Source organism: Apodemus sylvaticus, chromosome 10 (genome assembly GCF_947179515.1).
Source record: "Apodemus sylvaticus chromosome 10, mApoSyl1.1, whole genome shotgun sequence".
Classification (NCBI taxonomy): domain Eukaryota; kingdom Metazoa; phylum Chordata; class Mammalia; order Rodentia; family Muridae; genus Apodemus; species Apodemus sylvaticus.
The window spans coordinates 20,498,004-20,518,474 of NC_067481.1; the positions used below are offsets into that span (position 1 = coordinate 20,498,004).

General features: G+C 56.2%; 2 protein-coding genes across 3 annotated transcripts; one reads left to right on the top strand and one right to left on the bottom strand.

Moving 5' to 3' along the window:
* The first annotated feature begins 3,183 nt into the window (after positions 1-3,183).
* Positions 3,184-13,150, top strand: Fam171a2 (family with sequence similarity 171 member A2). Of its 2 annotated transcripts, none has more exons than XM_052196351.1 (8): positions 3,184-3,437; positions 6,854-7,081; positions 7,309-7,401; positions 10,014-10,172; positions 10,256-10,435; positions 10,536-10,652; positions 10,814-10,919; positions 11,473-13,150. In XM_052196351.1, exons 1-8 carry the CDS (start codon positions 3,320-3,322, stop codon positions 12,917-12,919), a joined length of 2,448 nt encoding a protein of 815 aa, XP_052052311.1. In that variant the 5' UTR covers positions 3,184-3,319; the 3' UTR covers positions 12,920-13,150. The 2 variants fall into 2 exon arrangements, with proteins under 2 accessions (XP_052052311.1, XP_052052310.1); XM_052196350.1 differs by having other exon boundaries at positions 10,793-10,919; positions 11,473-13,149.
* Positions 13,151-13,522: 372 nt separating this feature from the next.
* Grn (granulin precursor) lies at positions 13,523-19,660 on the bottom strand. The gene is made up of 13 exons (XM_052196354.1): positions 19,498-19,660; positions 17,112-17,256; positions 16,871-16,996; positions 16,661-16,745; positions 16,181-16,290; positions 15,965-16,100; positions 15,758-15,867; positions 15,451-15,574; positions 15,150-15,247; positions 14,814-15,059; positions 14,360-14,593; positions 14,054-14,278; positions 13,523-13,968 (listed from the first exon to the last, which is right to left on the bottom strand). The coding sequence occupies exons 1-13, from the start codon at positions 19,527-19,529 to the stop codon at positions 13,831-13,833; spliced, it is 1,809 nt and encodes a 602-aa protein (XP_052052314.1). The 5' UTR covers positions 19,530-19,660; the 3' UTR covers positions 13,523-13,830.
* Positions 19,661-20,471: the final 811 nt, after the last annotated feature.

Consider the following 20,471-nt stretch of genomic DNA (forward strand, 5'->3'; position numbering starts at 1 on the left):
AATATATAATTAATATATATATTATACATACATAAATATATGTGGCTAGAGGTATGGCTCTGTTAGGGTATTTACCTAGCATACAGGAAACTCTGGTCAGGTTTGGTCCATGACACTGTGTAAACCAGGAGTGGTAGCACATACATGTTAAACCAGAATTCATGCAGTGGAGAGAGCAGGATCAGAAGTCTGATTGAGTTAAGAGTTTGAGGCTAGCCTGGACTACGTTAGACTCTGTCTCAAAAGAAAGGGCTTTGAGTGTATGACTGTACCAGCTGCGATTGCATGTCAACTTGAGACAAGCTAGAGTCCTCAGACAGGAAGGAGCCTCGGTTGAGAATGCCTCCATGACATCCAGCTGTAAGACATTGTCTCAGTTCTAGCACACTAGTGATCAATGGGGGGGGGGGGGGGCAGCCATTGTGGGCGGTGCCAACCCTGGCCTGGTGCCCTTGGGTTCTATAAGAAAGCAAGCTGAGCAAGCCAGGGGAAACAACCCAGTAAGAAACATCCCTCCATGGCCTCTGCTTCAGCTCCTGCTTCCTGACCTGCTTGAGTTCCAGTCCTGACTTCCTTTGGTGATGAACAGCAATGTGGAAGTGAAAACCAAATAAACCCTTTCCTCCCCAACTTGTTTCTTGGTCATGATGTTTGTGTAGGAATAGAAACCCTGACTAAGACAATCAGCTCCTGCCTCCAGATTCCAGCCCTGCTTGAGTTCCTGTCCTGACTTCCTCCAGTGATGATGAGCTGTGATCTGGAAGTATAAGCCAAATAAACTCTTTCCTTCCCAACTTGCTTTTTAGTCATGGTATTTTCATCAAAGCAACAGAAACCCTAAGGCAATGCCCTTTCCCAGCGTACTCCCATTCTTTCTTATTTCTATCACATTTTTTTAAAAGTAAGAAAAAAAGAAAGCTGAGACGTCGTTCAGTGGGAGAGCGTCCAAGATCCTGAGTTCAATCGTCAGTACTGAGGGTGGGGAGAGAGACAGAGAAGGAAGGGATGGATGAGGAGAAGAGAGAGGAGAGGCAGAGGGAGCTCGCTCGGGCAGAGGGAGCAGCTGTGGCCGCAGCTGGGTGGCAGGGCCCTGGGTACATGTCTGTCAGAGAGGCAGGGGTGGCGGCTGAGCAGACAGACACACCTTCAACACTGAACTCAAGGCTACGTATCCGGGACAGGATAGGTGCACAGATTCACCTCACCAGAGCTGGTACTTGATTGTACCCAGAGGGGTAAATGGTAAATTCTGATAGCAATGATTTGACATCCATGCATGGCAAGTTCCAGAACAGGTTTCTAGCTGGGTGAATATTTAAGTAAAGATTAAGCCATGATCCTTGAACACCAGCCAGATTTTCTCTCAACTCAGTCAGTCATTGCAACTGAATGGCCCAGACCACCTATCTCGATCCCAGCAAAGCACTCTAGCGCTGGTCCTCACAGACAAGAGAAATATGAGTGGGATTGTAGTGGCTGGGATTTAGATCTGAATGATTTTAATAAAACTGGGGTGTGGTGGGGGTCTCTCTGGGTGTCTGAGCTCCATGCCAACTCCATGCTGCCTAGAGACATCAGGGGAGCCTTGAATGGAGGTGACAGAAGCCTCTCTGCCCCACAGGTAGCTTCTGGCTGCGGCGGTCACAGGGATGATACAGCGGGCAGGCGAGGCAGATTCGTAGGAGCCCTGACAGATTGTGAAATCGGCTTGAAACCAACACGATGAAATTTACCAAGGATGAGCGCTAAAGCCTGTGCTTAGGTTCCAAAAAAAAAAAAAATGGTTACATAAGCACAGGACTGGGAAATATGGTTACATGGAAATTTCTATTAAAAAGGAGGAGATCCGTGCAATCCCCTCTACTCTCTTGACTGACTGCTCCAGGGTCTGAAGTAGGGGAAGCAGGGAACGCATAGTGAGACCCTGCCAAAAAGGAGGAGGAAGAGGAAGCAGATAGAAGGGAGGGGAAGGGAAAGGAAGGAAACAAGGCAAAGAAGGAAGGAAGGGACGATGGGAAAGACCTGGTGGCTTTGCCTCCTTAGAGAGATCTAGTCAGAGGGAAGCCTGCTGACTCCTCTGGGGGAAGCCGTCCTTGTCCTGGGTCTCCTCCTGGGAAGGAGGCTGCCCCGAAGAAGGGGACTCCGCAGAGAGAACCGTGCAAAACCGTAGCTAAGGGGTGGTGACAGCCAGAGATGATAAGGAGAGAAAGATTGTTTGGGGAGCTAGTCTTCAAACGTGGGGTGCAGCGAAGGAAGATCCAGTTTGTCAGTCATGATGCCAGAACCAATGGGATTCTCTTGTGGGGGAGGTGTCTGCTTCTGCCTCTCCAAAACCTCCCTAGCCAGATGTCCCTTGCAGAAGAAGGGGGTCTTATTACTCCAAGGGAGGCAAGCCCCTCTCCCGGCCCACAATAGCACCATTTATTGCACTGGTGCTCCTGTCAGACTTGTGTTAGAGTACCAGGAAGTGGCTGTGTACATCAAGGTGGCCTTGAACTCAGAGCTCTTCCCGTTGGGATTAAAGGTGCCTAGAATCCCACCCCACCACACACACACACACACACACCTGAGCATCTCAACCATGCTTCTAGGGAGAGATTATTTTAATTGTCACTTTAAAGGATAAGTGAGACTGAATCTAGCGGCCCTCATTTGAAATCCCAACACTTCTGGAGAAGCACCGTGAGTTCGAGGCCAGTCTAGGCTCTCTAGTGAACTTCAGACCACCCTGTCTAAAGCAAGAGAGAGGCCAGGGAGGCTGTAAGGAACTTGCCTTGCCTAGCCTGTTTCTGAATGGAAGTCCTGGGGGGGGGGGGCGGAAGGGGACATGACCACAGGTCAGCTTCCTTATGTTGGACGGAGATCGCAGCCTCTTTAACACTGTAGCTCTCCATGTGGGAAGAGGATTCTCACTCTTTCCAACTACAGCCTTAGAAGTAGGCAATAGCCACTCTCCTACCCCTCAATTTTACACCACATCTCAAGAGCTCTCCAACCCCAACTCGGGTAATTGCCCCCTAATCGCTGCACTCCTTTGCTGTCTGGAGTCTTGGGTTACCGGGTGGGGGCTGCCGGGTGGGCTATAGGCAGAGCCGGGCCTCGAGGGGGCGGTGCCCGCTGGCGCGCCGTGCCGGGTGCCGACTGCAGGGGGCGCTGGCGGCCGCTCCGGGCGGAGACAATCGCGCCGAGCGGGCTCCGCAGCCGGAGCGGGAGCCCAACCCGGAGCTGCACAGAGCGGTGCAGAGCTGGGGCTGAGCGGGGCCGGCCGAGCAGGGCCGGGCGGCAGCGATGGACCGCTAGGGCCCGGCCGAGCCCCGCGATGCCGCCGCCGAGTGGCCCCGGCGTCCTCGCGCGGCTGCTGCCGCTGCTGGGGCTGCTGCTCGGCGGCGCCTCCCGGGCTCCCGGCAAGTCTCCGCCGGAGCCCCCCAGCCCGCAGGGTAAGTCTCGGCCTCGAGGGGCGGCGATCGTGGGCCTGTACCCCCGTGATCGGCTGCCATCGCTGGCCCCCTCTTCACGGTGCTAGTGACTTGGGGTGCATTTTGCTCCCAGGATGGGGGGAAGGCGACCTGAGATCGGTGCTTCTGGGGGAGAGATTGGGGGATTGTTTGCTGAGGGGGTCTTGGGGAGACACAATGGAGAGGGCGAGGGTCTCCAGGCTCGGCGCCGCCGCCTCCTCCGACTTGTTTTTCTCCCTCCTGGTCCGCGAGGCACTGCAGCCAGAGCTATTGTCTGCAGAAGACACCCGCCCAGGGGCGGGCTGGGGCGGGCGCCGGCTCCGCAGCCCCCCGCGGGTCCCTAGCTGCGACCCAGGCTGGGTGGGGGCGCAGACATCGGCTGCCACCCTGGCCGGACTGGGGCTGGGAGCTCAGAGCTGTGCTGCAAGGGGGGAGGGGAGAGGGGGAGTGGGTGAGGCTGTGGGCGGGATTGACTGCTCGAGTGGGGTTTTCACCCAGGAGCCTGACAGCTTCCAGCCAACCCCCCAGATTTAGAATTCGGGGCGCACCAAATAAACACTGATCAGCTCGTGCTAGAGGGAGGGCATGCATTGGAAGGGGACTGAGAACGGGCGTTATTGTGATTCCCAGCTCAAAGCGCATGGCAGGGCTGTGGTCACGGAGCCATGCTGAGCTGGCTGGCTAGCTGTGGGCAGTACCAGCTGAGAGGGCAGGTGTCTGGGTCCCTGTCCAGCCGGTCTCTTGCTACTGCTGTCCCTCCTCTACCAGCTTCCAGACCTGCCCCCTCTTCGTTTCACTCATCCCCCTCCCCGCCCCCAACGGAGACCCTGACCCTCCTAACGCCTAACCCGGCCCACACGGGTGTGCGAGGTGAGGGTTGAGCCCGCCCCTGCGGTGGGAGCTGGACACCCTGACTCCACAGCTCACTCGTGGTGCGCTGGGCCTCTCCCCTCCTCATCCCTGCTTCCCCTCTCCCACCTTTCTGGTTCCTGAGCCACCACCCCACGTTTGCTGTTCCTTCCCGGCCTGTGGCTCCATCCTGAAACAGTTTTCTTTGCTCCTTAAGCCCCCCCCCCCCACACACACACACCAGAAGCTAGCAGGAAAGGCGGAAGGGGGGGGGTTCTGGTTGAGGGAAGTAGGGTCCGGATGAAGGGAGGAGGTCGGATTTCCTCCTGGAATGAGGCAGGGCTAAGCGGGGAGATGCAGATACTGTATGGAATGCCAAGCTCTGAGGGTGGGGAGGGAAATCTTCCTGTGCCTCAGTCTCCCCTGATTTCCCAGAGAAGAGGCCCAAGCTCTTCGGAAGCTCCTCCCCCAAGGCTCTGCCCCCCAGGGGAGGGAGGGCCCAGGGAATTGGCTGGAATAGAGCCAGAATAGGGGGCTCTCTCGGGCAAGCTGGCTGGGAGCCCAGGCTGTGGGGAAGAGGGAAGGACTCTGCGAGACACCTGCCCCCCCTCCGGCTTGGCACTGGTGCGCCCTCGGGCCCTACCTGCCCACCTCTGTTTTTTTTTTTTTTTTCAGCTCCCTCCACTCTTTTGAGGCTTTGGCCCTTGAGCCAAAAGGCTTCCCTCAAGTGACAAAATTTCAGACCCCTGGACCCTCTCTTCCCAGCTGCTCTCTCCAGCTGTTCCTAGCCTAGGATGGGGCTGGAAGCAGTCCGACTCTTTTAGCTTCTCAGAATTCCTACTGGGGCAGGAGACTGCCACTCCTTGGAGAGGCAGCGTGGGAGTGGGCAGAGTGAGTGCCCCACCCTGAAAAGCTAGACTCTGGCCTATCCTGGAGAGGGAGGTGGGCTCTGGGAAGAGCTGGATGGGATGCCAGGACCAGGCGTGGCATCCTGCGTTGGAAGCCTGAGAAGAGACACCTGTCACTGTTGAGTGTCAAGTCAGTGGAAGGCCCCGAGGTTCCGTGGCTGCCCACGCCCCCTAACCCCGCCCCTTCCGCTCTCAGCTCCAGGCTCCAGGCCCCCTTCTCTACCTGGGATTTCCCCCAGCATCCAGCGCACCCTCCACTTGCCTCCTGGGCACCTTAACCTCCCCATCCGTGAAGCTCATTAGGAAGGCAGGGGCGGGGCCTAGTCTTGAGGGAGAAGCTGGCGCTGAGTGGAAAGGGTGAGATGGCAGAGGCGGCCGGTGGAAATCCACGGGAGTAACTCAAATCCTCATCACCCATACAACCCCGAGCAAGCACTTCCCCTTCGGGGCCAGCGTGGCCAGGTTACCCTGGAGGCGGGGAGGGGGAGGGGCGGGGTCACCGATAGCCTGGGAATCTAGCCGGCAGTGCTTCCCAGTCCCTGCACACGCCATCCCCTGGGCCTGGGTCTGCTTTCCGTGTCGCCCTTTCTCCTCAGGGCTCCAGCTCGTTTGCCGGATCTCCTGGGAGGAATGAGGGCGTTGCCATGGTGACTGACTGTAGCTGACCAGCTATAGACCTGAAGGGAGGGATCATGATACTCCTTTGGTCTTAGGAGCTGGGGCAGGTCCCTGAATTTGAAGGGTTTTGGAAAGGATCCTGGAAAGAGGGTGTGTGCAAGAAGTGACGGGTTCCTTCGTGGCTTGATTTGATTTGATTTTTTTTTCTTTCTTGAGAACTCAAGCGGGGACCCAGCTTCCATCCTTCCTCTAAGTTACTTGATCTTGCCCTCTCCCCCTCCACTAGAGGCGCCCTATTCTCCCCTGATTCTTTCTTGGTCTCTTTTCTCCTCTCCTCTTAGGGTCGACTGGCTAACATTTTATGTTCTAGTAGTAGATTACTAGGTTCAGAGCTTAGTTTTCTCACTTAACTGCAGTGCGAGGACTTAACAACACCTTCTAAGCCTCACTCTCTTTATCTGTAAAATGGGCTGAGGGCTTTTTTTTTTCAAATATAGCATTTCACTGGTTGTAAGGTATATTCTTTTTTTTTTTTTAAGATTTATTTTATTCATATGAGTACACTATAGCTGTCTTCAGACACCAGAAGAGGGCATCAGATTCTCCTGTAGATGGTTGTGAGCCACCATGTGGTTGCTGGGAATTGAACTCATGACCTCTGGAAGAGCAGTCAGTGCTCTTAACCGCTGAGCCATCTCTCCAGCCCGTAAGGTATATTCTTATTTTGTGAACCAGTGAGAACAGAGGCCGGGTGGAGAATGCTGTCATGTTCTAGATGTTGTGACGATGACGTCACCCCTCAGAGGCATTGCCCGAGTTTGGAAATGTGAAAGTGTGCATGGGCTAGCGCTGGCAAAAGGGGATAGCCCTCTCTCCTGCTCTGCCGGATTTGGCAGACAGCACAACCCATTGACAGAGGCCCTGGATTTGATCCCCAGCACCGCGCTGGAGTCAGCCCCCAAACCTCTCTCACAGCCCCCCCGCTACAGCCCCCCTCTCACTCCTCACTCCGTCTTCCCACAGAGATCCTGATCAAAGTACAGGTATATGTGAGCGGGGAGCTGGTGCCCCTGGCCCGGGCCTCAGTAGACGTGTTTGGGAACCGTACTCTACTGGCTGCCGGTACCACGGACTCAGAGGGCGTGGCCACACTACCCCTCAGTTACCGCCTGGGTACTTGGGTGTTGGTCACTGCTGCTCGCCCGGGTTTCCTCACCAACTCAGTGCCGTGGCGTGTTGACAAGCTGCCGTGTGAGTGCAGGGGCAGGTGAAGGGGTGGGGGGTGGGGGTTGGACAGCAGCTGAGACCCACCCTCAGACCCTTCCCAAAATAGTCCTTGGGGGTGGAGGGGCAGTTTCCCAGCAGCTGCTGCCTGGGCTGGGGCATACTGGGCTGTGGGAGGATGAAGCCTCTGGGACGTAAGAGGGGGATACCTAGGGAATGCTGCTTCTAGAACTGACAGGCCACCCGTCTTGCAGTGTATGCGTCCGTCAGCCTCTACCTGCTCCCAGAGCGGCCAGCCACCCTCATCCTCTATGAGGACCTTGTGCACATCCTCCTAGGCTCTCCAGGTAAGCCCCACCCCGCCCTTCATTCCGTAGCTCCTCCCCCTTTCTAGGCCTAAGTGCAGAAACCTCTGCTTCTTCACACAGCAGCTGGGTGTCCTTGGGCAAGTCACTTAACCTCTCTGTGCCATACTTAACACATGTATAAGATGTGGAAGGGTAATATTCACTTCATCAAATTAAAGAAAAAAATGTATCAAATGCACCAAGAGGAAAAAAAGCAGGTATTTAATAACTATTTATAGTTTCCTTAGGGCTTTCGTGAGTTCTCTTCTCTCCTGCTTCCCACCTCCCTGACCTGTTTATCGTCAGTGGATCCGCGTGCATTTGCTGTGCACCTACTGGGTGCCTGGCTGTTCTGAAGCCATGGGGGCTTTCCAGGGCAACTGGACATCTCTCCAGTGGCCCGGAGCATCCTCGGTGGTCCTTCTGCACGTACTTCAGTCTCGTACTCTGCTCCTGCTCTGTGCCGTGCACATGGCTGGTGCTGGGGGTGAGAAAAATAGACCCAGAGCCTGCCTCGTGGTGATGGGCAAATAGGAAGACAGACGAACACCACTGCAAATCCCGGGAGCGTTATAGGCATTACAGCATTACAGGGCAGTGGTGGAAGTGTCCTTCACCTTTGGGGGGAGTCCTGTAGAGCTGACAGAGGAGCTGGGTGGTCTGGGAGTGGAGGGTGAACTGAGGCCCCTGGCTGGAGAGCGAGTGGGGTGGAGTTGGCAGGGCAGTGAGGGCTCAGGGTACCTTCTGGCCTGGACTTCTAAGTTGATTGGCCAACACTCCAGAGCCCTCCCCAGTTCAATTCTTATCGAGTTGTTGACAGATTGATTGTTTACTATCTGCATCTGGATGACCCCCATATCAGAGGCCTCCAATGCTCCCCAGGGACTCTAAAATGCCTAATGGATCTTTGTTGCCTACTGGCCTCTCATGGCTTCCACTGCTCTCCATGTGACGTGCAGAGAGTTGACAATACTGTCAGAATGCTCAAATCGCTACACCATTGTAGCCTGTGGCCTCTGGGCCTCTCTCCTGCATGTCCAGAGAGGCAACTCCCACTTTCTTTCTCTCTTACCCTACAACACCCCACATTTAGTAATAAAACAAGACAAGAGTTGTGTGGAGGGGTGTAGGGTGACAGGGACAGGCTCCAGGATGGTGGTCCTGGTGTGTTGCAGAAGTTCTGGTTTCATTTCCGCATCTATAAAATGGAGTTGATACCTCAGGGGCCGTTAGGCTAATTAAGAGGTTACTATACATAGCCTGCTTAGGACAGCATCCAGCATATTTTGAAGCTTAATAAATGTTACCTATGACCACACAGGATTGGAATTCTGTTTATATGTCTGCTCCTGCAGCCCCAACACCACACACACACACACACACACAGCATTGTAAGCTAATGTGTGTCTATTTGGGGCTGGAGAGATGGTTCAGTGCTAGAAAGCACTTGTTGCTTTTCCAAGTACTTGGGTCCTATTGGATTCCCAGCACCCACATGGTAGGTACTTCACAGACTTTCCCCAGGGAATCTCACGCCCTCTTCTGGCTGCTAAGAGCACAGACATACATACAGACAAAACACTCATACTCATAAAAATAAAGAAAAAATAATTTTAAAAAGGTAAATACTGTTTGTTGGCCACTTTTCTCTTTTTCTCTAATTTTTGAAACAGTATCTCAGAACTCTCTTGTTCAGAGTTCTGTCCTGAGAACCCTGGCCCAAGGCTCAGATCCTGCCGCAGACCCTCCTAGGTGACACTACACGGGCGCCACCAGGCCAGGCTCACTTGCCACATGCATTCAGTGAGTGCTAAATAGCAGTCCACACAAAACACTTCTTTGAATCATGGCAGAAGGTTCTAGAGAAACTGTAAAAAAAAAAACAGCACATACGACCCAACAGTGGCAGTGCATGCTTTTGATGCCGGCACTCAGGAGGCAGAGGCGTCGGATCTCTGTAAGCTCCAGGACAGCCTGGTCTACAGCGTGAGTGTCAGGAGAGCCTGGACTACAGCGTGAGTGTCAGGAGAGCCTGGACTACATAGTGACACTCTGTATCAAAAAAACAAAACAAAAACAAAACCATAAAACCAAAATGAATAAATAATCAGACAGACAGACAGACAGACGCCTGAGCACAAAGACAAGGGAATCTTAGTTCTGCATCCATGACTTAACTCAGTGCCTGCCACCCAGATGTTGGTAGCAGGACATGACTGTGCAGAAAAGATATTGCGTTCCCTGGAACTAGAACTATAGGTGGTTGTGAGCTGCCACGCAGGTGCTGGGAACAGAACCCAGAGCCTCTGTGTGAGCAGTGACCTTCTAAACCACAGTGCCTTCCCTTCCACCCCACGACCCTCATCATTTCTATGTTTATAAGGAAACTTCAGAGGAAGCGAGTAATTTGTGGAAGGTCCCACAGTCACCAGGACTGGCGGTTTTGGTATCACATCCCTTCACAGTCAACAATCTGCGGCTGTCCAGCTCTCTCTCTATTCCCACCCTCCCTCGTCTTTTCCATCAGCCCTAAACCGTGGTCCTCTCGTTTGGGATACTTGCTCTCTGCGTCTGTCTGGGTCAGGCTATCACAGTGCCTGCTTTCCGTCCAGGTGCCCGCTCCCAGCCCTGGGTGCAGTTCCAGCGGAGAGCTGCGCGCCTGCCCGTCAGCGCCACCTACAGCCAGCTTTGGGCTTCGCTCACACCTGCCAGCACCCAGCAGGAAATGCGGGCTTTCCCTGCCTTCCTGGGGACTGAGGCCTCCAGCTCAGGTAAGCCAAGTACTTAATGTAGAGGAGAGACACCTTCCTTCCTTAAGGACATAGCCTTTGGTACCAGTGTCCTCTTCCCTCAGGCAATGGCTCCTGGCTGGAGCTGATACCCCTGGCTGCTGTGAGCGTCCACCTGCTGACAGGCAACGGGACAGAGGTGCCTCTCTCCGGACCCATTCACCTGTCCCTGCCAGTGCCCTCAGAGCCTCGTGCCCTTGCTGTGGGCACCAGCATTCCAGCCTGGAGGTTTGACTCCAAGAGTGGTAAGTGTTAGGGCAGGCAGGGTGCCTGTGCTAGAGGCTGGGGCTTCTGTTAGAGGAGGCAGAACATTGAGTTTCATGAACTCTTCTGGCCTCTTTCCAGGACTGTGGGTACGAAATGGCACTGGTGTGATTCGGAAGGAAGGCCGACAGCTCTACTGGACTTTTGTCTCCCCGCAGCTAGGGTACTGGGTAGCTGCCATGGCCTCCCCTACATCTGGTGAGATTGGGGGTGGGGGTGGTGGGGGAGGGGCGGTGGGGGAGGGGTTATGCGGGAAGGGCAGTGGGGAGAGCTCAGGCTGGGAGAGTTTAGGCCTTGTGAAAGCCACGAAGGGCATCCTAAGCCCTTGCCTGGCACAGGGCTGGTTACCATCACCTCAGGCATTCAGGATATCAGCACCTACCACACCATCTTCCTGCTGACCATCCTGGCGGCCCTGGCTCTGCTGGTGCTTATTCTGCTGTGTCTACTGATCTACTACTGCCGGTGAGTATAGCCTGGGGCCCGCCCCGCCTTCTCTCTCCAGATCCCTAGGCCTACTGCTGCTTCTGCTCTGCATTCGGATTCCCAAAGATGCTTCTAGATGATTCTCAAAGTACTCCCAGGAAAGAATGGCGATTCGAGAGCTAAGACTCCAGGGACTGGTGGCTTTAGAGAAAGGGGTGACAGATGGCAGGATTTGCAGGTCTTGCCTCTGTAGAGAGGCCATCTACAGCGGCTCCAAGCAGCCCAGCTCTCACACCCAGGGGACCCCCAGAGCAGGCACCCCTAGTTGGTGAACGTGCCAAGCATTCATGAAGCCGAACGGGTACAGCTCCTGGTTGAATAAACGATCCTCTTTCTACAAACAGCTTCTAGGCATCATTCGGGTCCCCACCCCCACCCCACCCCCCCGTCATTCCTCTAGAACGTTCCAGGCTTCCTCCATCTCCACTCCAGTGCTGTCTTCATCCCTTGTGTTGGCAGCTGTGGGGATGGGTTTACGGAGATACCTTCACTTTGAGCATTCCTGAGCACCTTTCTCTTTCCTCCTCTGCAGAAGACGCTGCTTGAAGCCAAGACAACAGCACCGCAAGCTGCAGCTCTCTGGCCCCTCGGACAACAAACGAGATCAGGCTACGTCGATGTCTCAACTCCATCTCATCTGCGGGGGACCCCTGGAGCCTACGTCGTCCGGAGACCCCGAGGCCCCTCCCCCAGGCTCCCTACACTCGGCCTTCTCCAGCTCCCGAGACTTAGCATCCTCCCGGGATGACTTCTTCCGTGCCAAACCGCGCTCCGCCAGCCGACCGGCCGCCGAGCCTCCTGGTGCCCGCAGCGTTGAGGGTGCCGGGCTCAAGAGCGCCCGCTCCGTCGAGGGTCCTGGCGGGCTGGAGCCCAGCCTGGACGAATACCGGCGGGGTCCAGCGGGGGCCGCGGCCTTCCTGCATGAGCCTCCCTCGCCGCCGCCGTCCTTCGACCATTATCTGGGCCACAAGGGGGCAGCCGAGAGCAAGACCCCCGACTTTCTGCTGTCACAGTCGGTGGACCAGCTGGCGCGGCCGCCGTCCCTCAGCCAGCCGGGCCAGCTCATTTTCTGCGGTTCCATCGACCACCTCAAGGACAACGTGTACCGCAATGTCATGCCCACCCTGGTGATCCCTGCACACTATGTGCGCCTGGGCGGAGAGGCGGGCGCCGCGGGAGTGGGCGACGAGGCCACCCCGCAGGAGGGCTCGGCCGCCGGCCCCGCGCGCCCCTTCCCCCAACCCGACCCCCAGCGCCCGCTGATGCAGGGCCACGCGGGTGCGGGAGGCGACGGCGGTGGCGGCGAGGGCTGGGGCGGCGGGCGCTCCGCACCGGTCAGCGGCTCGGTCACCATTCCGGTGCTGTTCAACGAGTCGACCATGGCGCAGCTCAACGGCGAGCTGCAGGCTCTGACCGAGAAGAAGCTGCTGGAATTGGGCGTGAAGCCTCACCCGCGCGCCTGGTTCGTGTCCCTGGACGGACGTTCCAATTCGCAAGTGCGCCACTCCTACATCGACCTGCAGGCGGGCGGCGGCGGCCGCAGCACCGATGCCAGCCTGGACTCGGGCGTAGACGTGCACGAGGCTCGACCTGCGCGCCGCCGGCCCCCGAGGGAGGAGCGGGAGCGCGCGCAGCTGCCCGCGCCCCCGCCGCCTGCGCCCCCGCGCCTGGCGCTCAGCGAAGACACAGAGCCCAGCAGCAGCGAGAGCCGCACCGGCCTCTGCTCGCCGGAGGACAACTCGCTAACGCCCCTGCTGGACGAGGTGGTGGCACCCGAAGGCCGGGCAGCCACCGTACCCAGGGGTCGGGGCCGCAGCCGAGGGGACAGTTCCCGCAGCAGTGCCAGCGAGCTGCGGCGCGATTCGCTCACCAGCCCGGAGGACGAGCTGGGGGCGGAGGTGGGCGACGAGGCTGGGGACAAGAAGAGCCCGTGGCAGCGGCGGGAGGAGCGGCCGCTGATGGTGTTCAACGTCAAGTAGTGCGGCCCGGGGGGGTCGCCCACCGCTCCTGCGGCCCCTGCAGGTTCCCAGGGTGCGCGCCCCCGGATCCTGCGGTGGAGGGATGGGCGCGTGCTCTTAGCCGGGAGAAGAGCTCAGGGGTCTGCTGAGCTTATCCGTGGTATGTGCTGGGGGAGTGTCTTGGGAAGGGACCCTGGATTGGCCTCCAAGCAGAGGGAGGTGGGAGGGACTCGGTCCCCCATGGGAGGGGCTGGGGAGGAGGGCTGGGGTGGGGGAGCAGTGCCTGTATAAATGTGGCTGTACATAGAAAGATCTATTGTGGGAGAGCAGGAGGGGCGAGCCAGCCTCAGCTGCTAGGGTGAGGGCTGGGAAGGGAGGGGCAATCTCTGTGGACCCTTGGGAGGGGAGGGGTGCTGCTTGGATGTCACAGGGCTGGTGGCTGGGGCGGTCCTGGGGACTAGAGGATAATGTGATGATAACACTCTGGACAACAACAACAAAAATACAAAGCTGGTGAGGTTAAAGCTATGTGTGTGTGTGTGTGTGTGTGTGTGTGTGTGTTGTTTTTTCTGTGGGGAAAGCTGGTATCAGAGAACTCTGGCGCACCAAATTAGACACTGTTAAGAAAGTGTACAAACTTTATTGGAGCAACACGCGCGCTCGCACACACACACACAAGCAAGCTCACTCAACACCTGTGGATCGGGAAGAGCACCTGGTCCACAAGGGCCACAGAAACCGGAAGAAATGGCAGTTTGATACGGAGCTTTTGCCATAGCCTTCTTTCCACCAAAGGAGGTCTTAGTTTGAGGCCCTACCTCCCATGGTGATGGGATGACTCTAGGAGAAGAGGTGCTACAGAGGCCTGAGTGGGGGACACCCTCGGGACAGGGTTCCCAGGACTGTGGAGTTCTTTAGTCTGTAGCCCCTCCTTACAGTAGTGGTCTTTGGACTGGATCCCTCAAAAACATGTCCCAGCGAGGGGTTTTCTTTCTCAAACACTTGGTTCCCTTGGTTGAACAGTAGAAGCCAACAGGACAACAGTGACGTCCATCGATACAGCAGACACCCTGGATGGTCAAAGGAGTAAGCCTTAGACAAGGCAGAGCACAGCCTGTGGCCACACCCAGCTCCAGGGTCAGGGATGGCACTGACCTTTAAGTAGGGACAGCAGGCCCAGCCTCCTTGGCTGTCTTTACAACAGGTCTGGTTATCGTGGCAAAAATGCCCCGCTCCGCACTCCACATTTCCAACCTTAGGACCGAGGGTCAGGTGCACGGAAGGCTGGACGGAGGCCATATCCTTCTCACAGGTCCTTGCCTTCACGTTGCAGGTGTATCCAGCGGGGCAACAGTGCTGCCGGTCCTCACAGCACACAGCCTGTGGAGCGAGGGAATGGCACACTCCCATCCCAAGAACACAGCTCCCCTCTCCCAGGGCAGTGGGTGGGTGGAGACTCACGTGGGGCAACTGGCAGCAGGCCCAACCTCCCTTCAGGCTTGGGCAGCAGGTTTGCCCTACTGGGCAGCTGGTATGCTGGTCACAACCGATATCTCCAATTTGGAGCACGGCCGACTGGCGGGCGGGCACCTTCTCCAGGCCAGCCACCATCCTGTCTCCCTTCTGACAGTACCCTTCACCCACGCACGTGAAGCCCTGAGGGCAGCAATGCTGGTGGTCTAAGCAGCAGACAGCCTAGAATGAGGAGAGAAGAATGTTCCTACAGAGGACATGGGAGTCCACCTCTCCTGCTCATGGCTTCTCCAGCTGGGCACAAGTCATAGCACTGGGTGCCACCCTGGACTAGACAGGGTACAGAAGAATAAGGGTGGCACAGGACTCTTGCCACCCACCTGCCCAGGCCAAGATGCTCTCTATCTCCACCCCCTCAGGGCTGTTCCCCTTCCCTTGTTACCTCTGGGATGGGACAGCAGCCCCAGTCCCCAGAACTGAGTCTGCAGCAGGTATGGTCTGTAGGACAGCTTGTGAAGTCATCACAGGGGACATCACTCTTCAAGACTTGTGGGTCCGGCAGGCTGACGGGGGCCGTGACCTTCTTCATCCAGGGTATCTGGAGGACACCCAGTTCACAGGTTCCTTTCTCTGTGTGACATTGGAACCCTGCTGGGCAGCAGTGAATGTGGTCCTCGCAACATACTGCCTGAGGTGGACAGACAGACGCCCATAAGCACTGGAGCCAATCTAGCTGCCCCTTTCTGCTTGGACCACGGTGGCCACTCCTCCCAAGTACCTTGGTAAAGGGACAGCAGCCCCAGGCCCCAGTGCTGAGGCGGCAGCAGGTGTCTCCCTCAGGGCAGCTCACCTCCATGTCACATTTGACCTCCTTCACTGTGAGGTGGGTAGAGACCAGGTCATCAAAGGCAACGGGACCGGGTGTGGAGAACGGAGTATATAGCTACCCCCCAGCCACAGTGAACCTCATGCAAGGCCAGTGTAGAGGGTCCCTCCACGCAGCCATCAAAACCCACCCGATAGCCGTTCCATCACTGAGGAGAACCCCTCTTGACTGAGTGGATGAAATGGTCCGGTACCTGGGAATCCAGGCAGCTTGGTCAGGAGATCAGTGGTGTAGTCCTTGGACAGGCACTTACTCTGGATCAGGTCACACACAGTGTCCTGAGGGCAGCAGTGCAGGTGATCGGAACAGCAGATGGCCTAGGTCGGGACAAGTGTAAATCTCTGAACTGTCTTTAGTAAGCACAGGGAGCAAGTCAGCAAGATAGCGTACACTGCTCCAAACCGCCACTAGGGGGCAGCATGAGCCTTAAGGCTGTCTGTGCCTGGAGCCCCCTTATAAGGATATGTCCAGACCCAGGGGGAATCCAGCCATTGACTCACGTTGGGCATTGGACAGCAGCCATACTTCCCAGTGGGTAGCTCACAGCAGGTAGAATCATCAGGGCACTGGGTCTGAGCATCGGGGCACACCACGGAAAAAGGTAAAGCCACTGAAAGATCAATGAGGCATGAGGGAGGGCTGCCAGGATGGTGGGAACTTTTTCCCCAGCCAGGAGTTAAATGTGGCTTCACCCGTGGCCTCCTCACCTGCCCTGTTGGTCTTCTGTGCCGGGAACTTCTTTAGTAGGGTGTGGGTGCCCGTGGGTGAGACGCATCGTGTGTGAACCAGATCACAGGCGGATCCGTGAGGACAGCAATGCACTCTGTCTTCACAGCAAGAGGCCTGAGAAGAGACAGATGGTCCTAAATCCATCTGCGTCAGCCCCAGCTCCGCTAGTCACCACCATTCTCCCACACCTGTACCTGGGGCATAGGGCAGCATCCCCAGGACCCGTCAACCATGATGCAGCAGGTGGCAGAGTCGGGACATTCGTACTGGCTACCAGGACACTGGACAGCACCCAAGAGGTGATCTGCAGATAGAAGAGTGGAGAATTCCATTAATCCAGTCTGTAGACATCACTCCCACTCTGAAGGAACTGCAGGTCCAGCTGCAGGAGGTTTCGTGGCTGGTCCCAGGACGTAGGTGATCTTCCAGGATCCCATCAGCTAGACCCTGCTGCAGAAAGAGAACTAAGACATCCAGTGAAGCTGAGCTGGTGTTAAATCACTCCAGCATGGCCTTCCCTGTCCTTTAAAACCCCTGGAGTCTGTCACCTTCTTCTTTCAGAACTGCCCCTCTGTTCAGAAATCAGGGCTACCCAGGCAGTTGGGATGCTGGGCACGTCAGGTACCACCCGATGTCCCTCCCCACAGGTCCCCCTCCCCTGTGCCCCACAGCACCTGACATCCGGATGCACAACTTCCCGTTCTCACTACACTGGTGGCCCTGAGGGCAGCAGTGGTGGCCATCACCGCAAGATACACCCTATGGACACAGAGAAGCCTGTGTGAACAAGACCCCTTTGCCTGGGATTGTTAGCATGAAGGAAAGGGGTAAACACAGATTTTAAGCAGCCCCCCCCCAATTCCTCAAGCCAATGGCGCCGTCACCTTAGGGAACGGGCAGCACCTGGAGGTCCCAGACTCATCCTGAAGACAAGAGAAGCCAGCAGGACAGCGGCCACCATTCTGGCAGAAGCCATTTAGAGGTTGGCTCGTTATTATAGACCCTGTGTCCTGGAAAGAAGAGATGACATCACCCAAAGGATCTGTGCCAGTCCTCCTCTGGCCAATCCAAGGTAGCCAGTCCTTCAGAAGGCCTGGGCTGCCAACTGGGGCATGAGACACTCACCAGCAGAGGGTTACAGCAGCTGTAGTTAGCTCCTTCCTGGTCAAGGCAGCAGGCAACAGGGCAGAACTGACCATCTGGACACTGTGTTCCAGCCACCAGCCCGGCCGCTAAGGCCAGCCAGCTCATGAGGATCCACATGGCCTGCCTACAAATGCCAAGCAAAGTTTGGCAGCCATCTTAAACGCTATGGCCTACTCCGAGGCCATGCACTCCCCTGTGCTCCGGCCAAGGCCCTGGGTTTATTGTGTCTTCTCAGCAAGCAAACAGGAGAGGGAGCAGAAGGGTGCCGCTTGAGTCAGTGTCCTACCAGTGTGCAGCACGCACGCGTCAGCTTGCGTACACTGTGAGTACGAACACGGGCATGAACACAAGTGTCGACCGGTGTCCACACGTAAAGTCTAACACCTGAGACTCTGGGTGAGTGTGTGTGTGTGGGGGGGTGGCAGTCAGGAAGGCATGTGGCTTTTGTGGCTTTGATCGATGGAACTGTGGGCTAACTGGGAGGCTTCAGCAGACACAGGAGGATGGCCAGCCCCACCCCCAGCCTGGCACTGAACTGCCACCTGTAGCTTTCAAAGGCCTGCCCAACCCCCATCCCCCCACCCCCGCAGTCATCAGTCACATGATCATATGGGAAACCGAGCAGTGGAGAAAGTTGTAAAAACAGAAGTACTGTGGCCAGTGAGGTTGGTCTAGGTTGTCTTCCCTGCACACCAGCCACTGCCTACCCACAACTGTTCCCCACCCCACCCAAGGGAAGGGCACACAGAGCCTGGGTCAGCCTCAATGCTAACTTCATGATGAACCCTTGCCGACATCAAACAGATGGACTCCTCAAACAGACCGCCTCCGTCTCTCCCTGTCCCTGCTAAGAAATCGAAACTCAGCTGCAAGTGGGGAGGCCCGGTGCACTGTTTCACTGCCTCTGGCCCAGCCTTTCACTTCCCTAATAAGTCTTTTCCCAGCTCAGCTGGCCTACCCAGCAACCCAGAAGACACTACTCTGCCTGGGGCAGCAAAGCCAGTAATAACTCAAAGACCCTCCAGGGAGCCCCTCTCCCTCTCCTTGTATTTCTCTGCAACAACTATGCAAAGCTGTCATTATAATATTACTTTCACTTTTCAAATCTATGCCTAAGGATCAGGTCAGGGAAAAAAGACAGGATATTGGACGGGATTCATATGCCAACTGGTGCCCCTGGCCACTGCCCAACCCAGAGGCCAGAGGTCCAGAGGTCCAGGACAGAGCATTTCTCGGGCAGGTGCCCCAAGCAGGTTAGAAACAGGGTGGGTACAGGGACTTGGTAGAATCTGTACTTGGGTTTTAGTCCTGGAAATGACATTCTAATCTATGGCTGAGGGCCTCATAAATTGTTTCCTGTGTCTCAATTCCTCAATCTCTACCTAGACACTGGTGGCTATGAAAGAAAGACAGGAAATTCCACCCACGCATGGCAGGCAGGCATGCTTTTGATCCCATCATTCGGGAGGATGAGGTAGGGGGGTTGTAAGGGCCAAGCCAACTTGGGCTACAAGGTGAATCCCAAGTCAGCCTGGGCTACATAGAAGGTTCTGTTGTCTTTTCCTCTATCTTTCTTTCCTTCTTTACTTCTTTTCAAGTGCCCTTTCACCTAACTCAAAGAACATCCCAGAGGCCATCTCCTAACCAGGAAGGGGTAGGGGAGACCCAATCCTCTCAATAGGGCTAGGGAGTGGTGAGCCCCCGGCCATCTCTACCCCACACAGCTAGGGAGAACAGGAGCCTTTCAAAGAAAGCCCTAGCTCCGACGTCTTCCACTAGGTGGCACCCCCCAACTCCGAGTGTCAAGGGGAGATGAATTTCCTAAAAGGTGAGTCAATCCTGATGAGAAGGAGCAGGGAAAAGTGGCGGGGAAAGGCGGAAGTTAGCTCTCTCGCCCCCAAGAAAGGAAAAGAGACTGACACAACCCAGGGATTCAGCCATCACGCCCAGGTCCTGCTCCCAAACCCTCTGAGCTCTGAGGACCGAGGACGGGAGATCCCCACCCACTGAGCACCGCTACGGAGACCCCTTGCAGCAACAGAGGGAAAGCCGGGACCTAGAGATAGGGGTGGGAGCTACAGAGAGGGGTGGTTCCCGCCCTGGAGAATGGCCTGCAGCTTTCCGATATGCTGGGCTAGAGGGGGCTCTTATTGCGGGGGGGGTCCTCTACAACAACTACTCCCATCCCTCCGAAAAAAGAAAAGAAAAAACAACCTCGTTAGTGCATCAGAAACCCCTAGGGGAGTCTCAAGAGGCAGGGCTTCTCTGGCCTCTGAGCTGAGACTCCAGAGGACCCTCAGTTGCACAGCAGCCTGGCCAGGCCTCTGGACAGTAACCGGGAGATGTCTGCAAAGCGGCCTCCTACCTGCGTTCGGGTCCGCGCTCCCTGGGAGGCATCTGGCGGTCAGCTCCAGGACCAGGGCTTGGCCGCGCGATGGCCCGCCCACCTCAATTCCCATTAGCCAGTGCTCGGAGATCCAGGGCTTCCATTGGTTACTTGTCTACGTAGAGGCGGGACTCTCCTGGAATGCTGTGTTTCTTTTCTACTCAGTTCACATTCCTCCTCCCTTTCCTCTCTCTGCCCACACCCCATTTCTAGGGATCATGTGATTAGAGAATCATATGACAACTTAACCCGCCTTCCCCAGGGCAGCGCTTGCTCGGTTGCTTCCCTCCGGGTTCTGGCGGCGCCGGATGGGTTGTTCTAGAGATGAGAGCCCAGGGCCGACGGCTGTTAGGAGAGCTGCCCCGAGGGCCCGCGTTCAAGGTCGTTTACTGGAGAGTGTCTGCTGCTAGATCGGGACTTTCGGACATTCTCTGTCTTTTCACGCCTGGCAGCCAGGACTCGAAACAAGTTGAAAGATGGTAGTGAGGGTGAAGATAAACAGTGTCCAGGTTTGAATGGGGAGAGTGACTTAGACTAAATCTAATCAAGGTTCAAGAGCGAATACCAGGCACTATAGATATGTATAGAGAGGAGGCAGGAGATTAGCTCAAGCTGGTGGGGAAGACGAGATTTAAATCCAGCCTGAGAGCTCTGCATTAAGTTGAATCAGGAGAATTTTAAAGATGCTGACTAGGCAGGACAGAGGAACTTGAAACAAGGTGGGAAGCCACGCCCAAGATAATGGCCCCTGAGCCTAAGTGTGCGGCGTGGGAAGCTGGTGGCTGTCGAGATGGAAGGTGAAGGAGTAAAAATGAAGGGGAGTCGAGTCAGTGAACACGGACATGGTATAGAATAGAGTTTATTCAGAATAGGGGATGGGAGTTAGTGGTAGAGAGGGAGAGAGGAAGAGAGAGAGGAGAGAGAAAGAGAGAGAGAGAGTGTGGAGGCCGGCC

Coding starts and splice junctions, on each gene's coding strand:
- Fam171a2 (XM_052196350.1), top strand. CDS start 3,320: ATGCCGCCGCCGAGTGGCCCCGGCGTCCTCGCGCGGCTGCTGCCGCTG. Junction 3,438..6,853: donor GGAGCCCCCCAGCCCGCAGG/GTAAGTCTCGGC, acceptor GTCTTCCCACAG/AGATCCTGATCAAAGTACAG. Junction 10,653..10,792: donor CATGGCCTCCCCTACATCTG/GTGAGATTGGGG, acceptor TGCCTGGCACAG/GGCTGGTTACCATCACCTCA.
- Grn (XM_052196354.1), bottom strand. CDS start 19,529: ATGCCTCCCAGGGAGCGCGGACCCGAACGCAG. Junction 15,060..15,149: donor GCTGCTGTCCCTTTACCAAG/GTACTTGGGAGG, acceptor TGTCCACCTCAG/GCAGTATGTTGCGAGGACCA. Junction 14,594..14,813: donor GCTGCTGTCCCATCCCAGAG/GTAACAAGGGAA, acceptor TCCTCATTCTAG/GCTGTCTGCTGCTTAGACCA.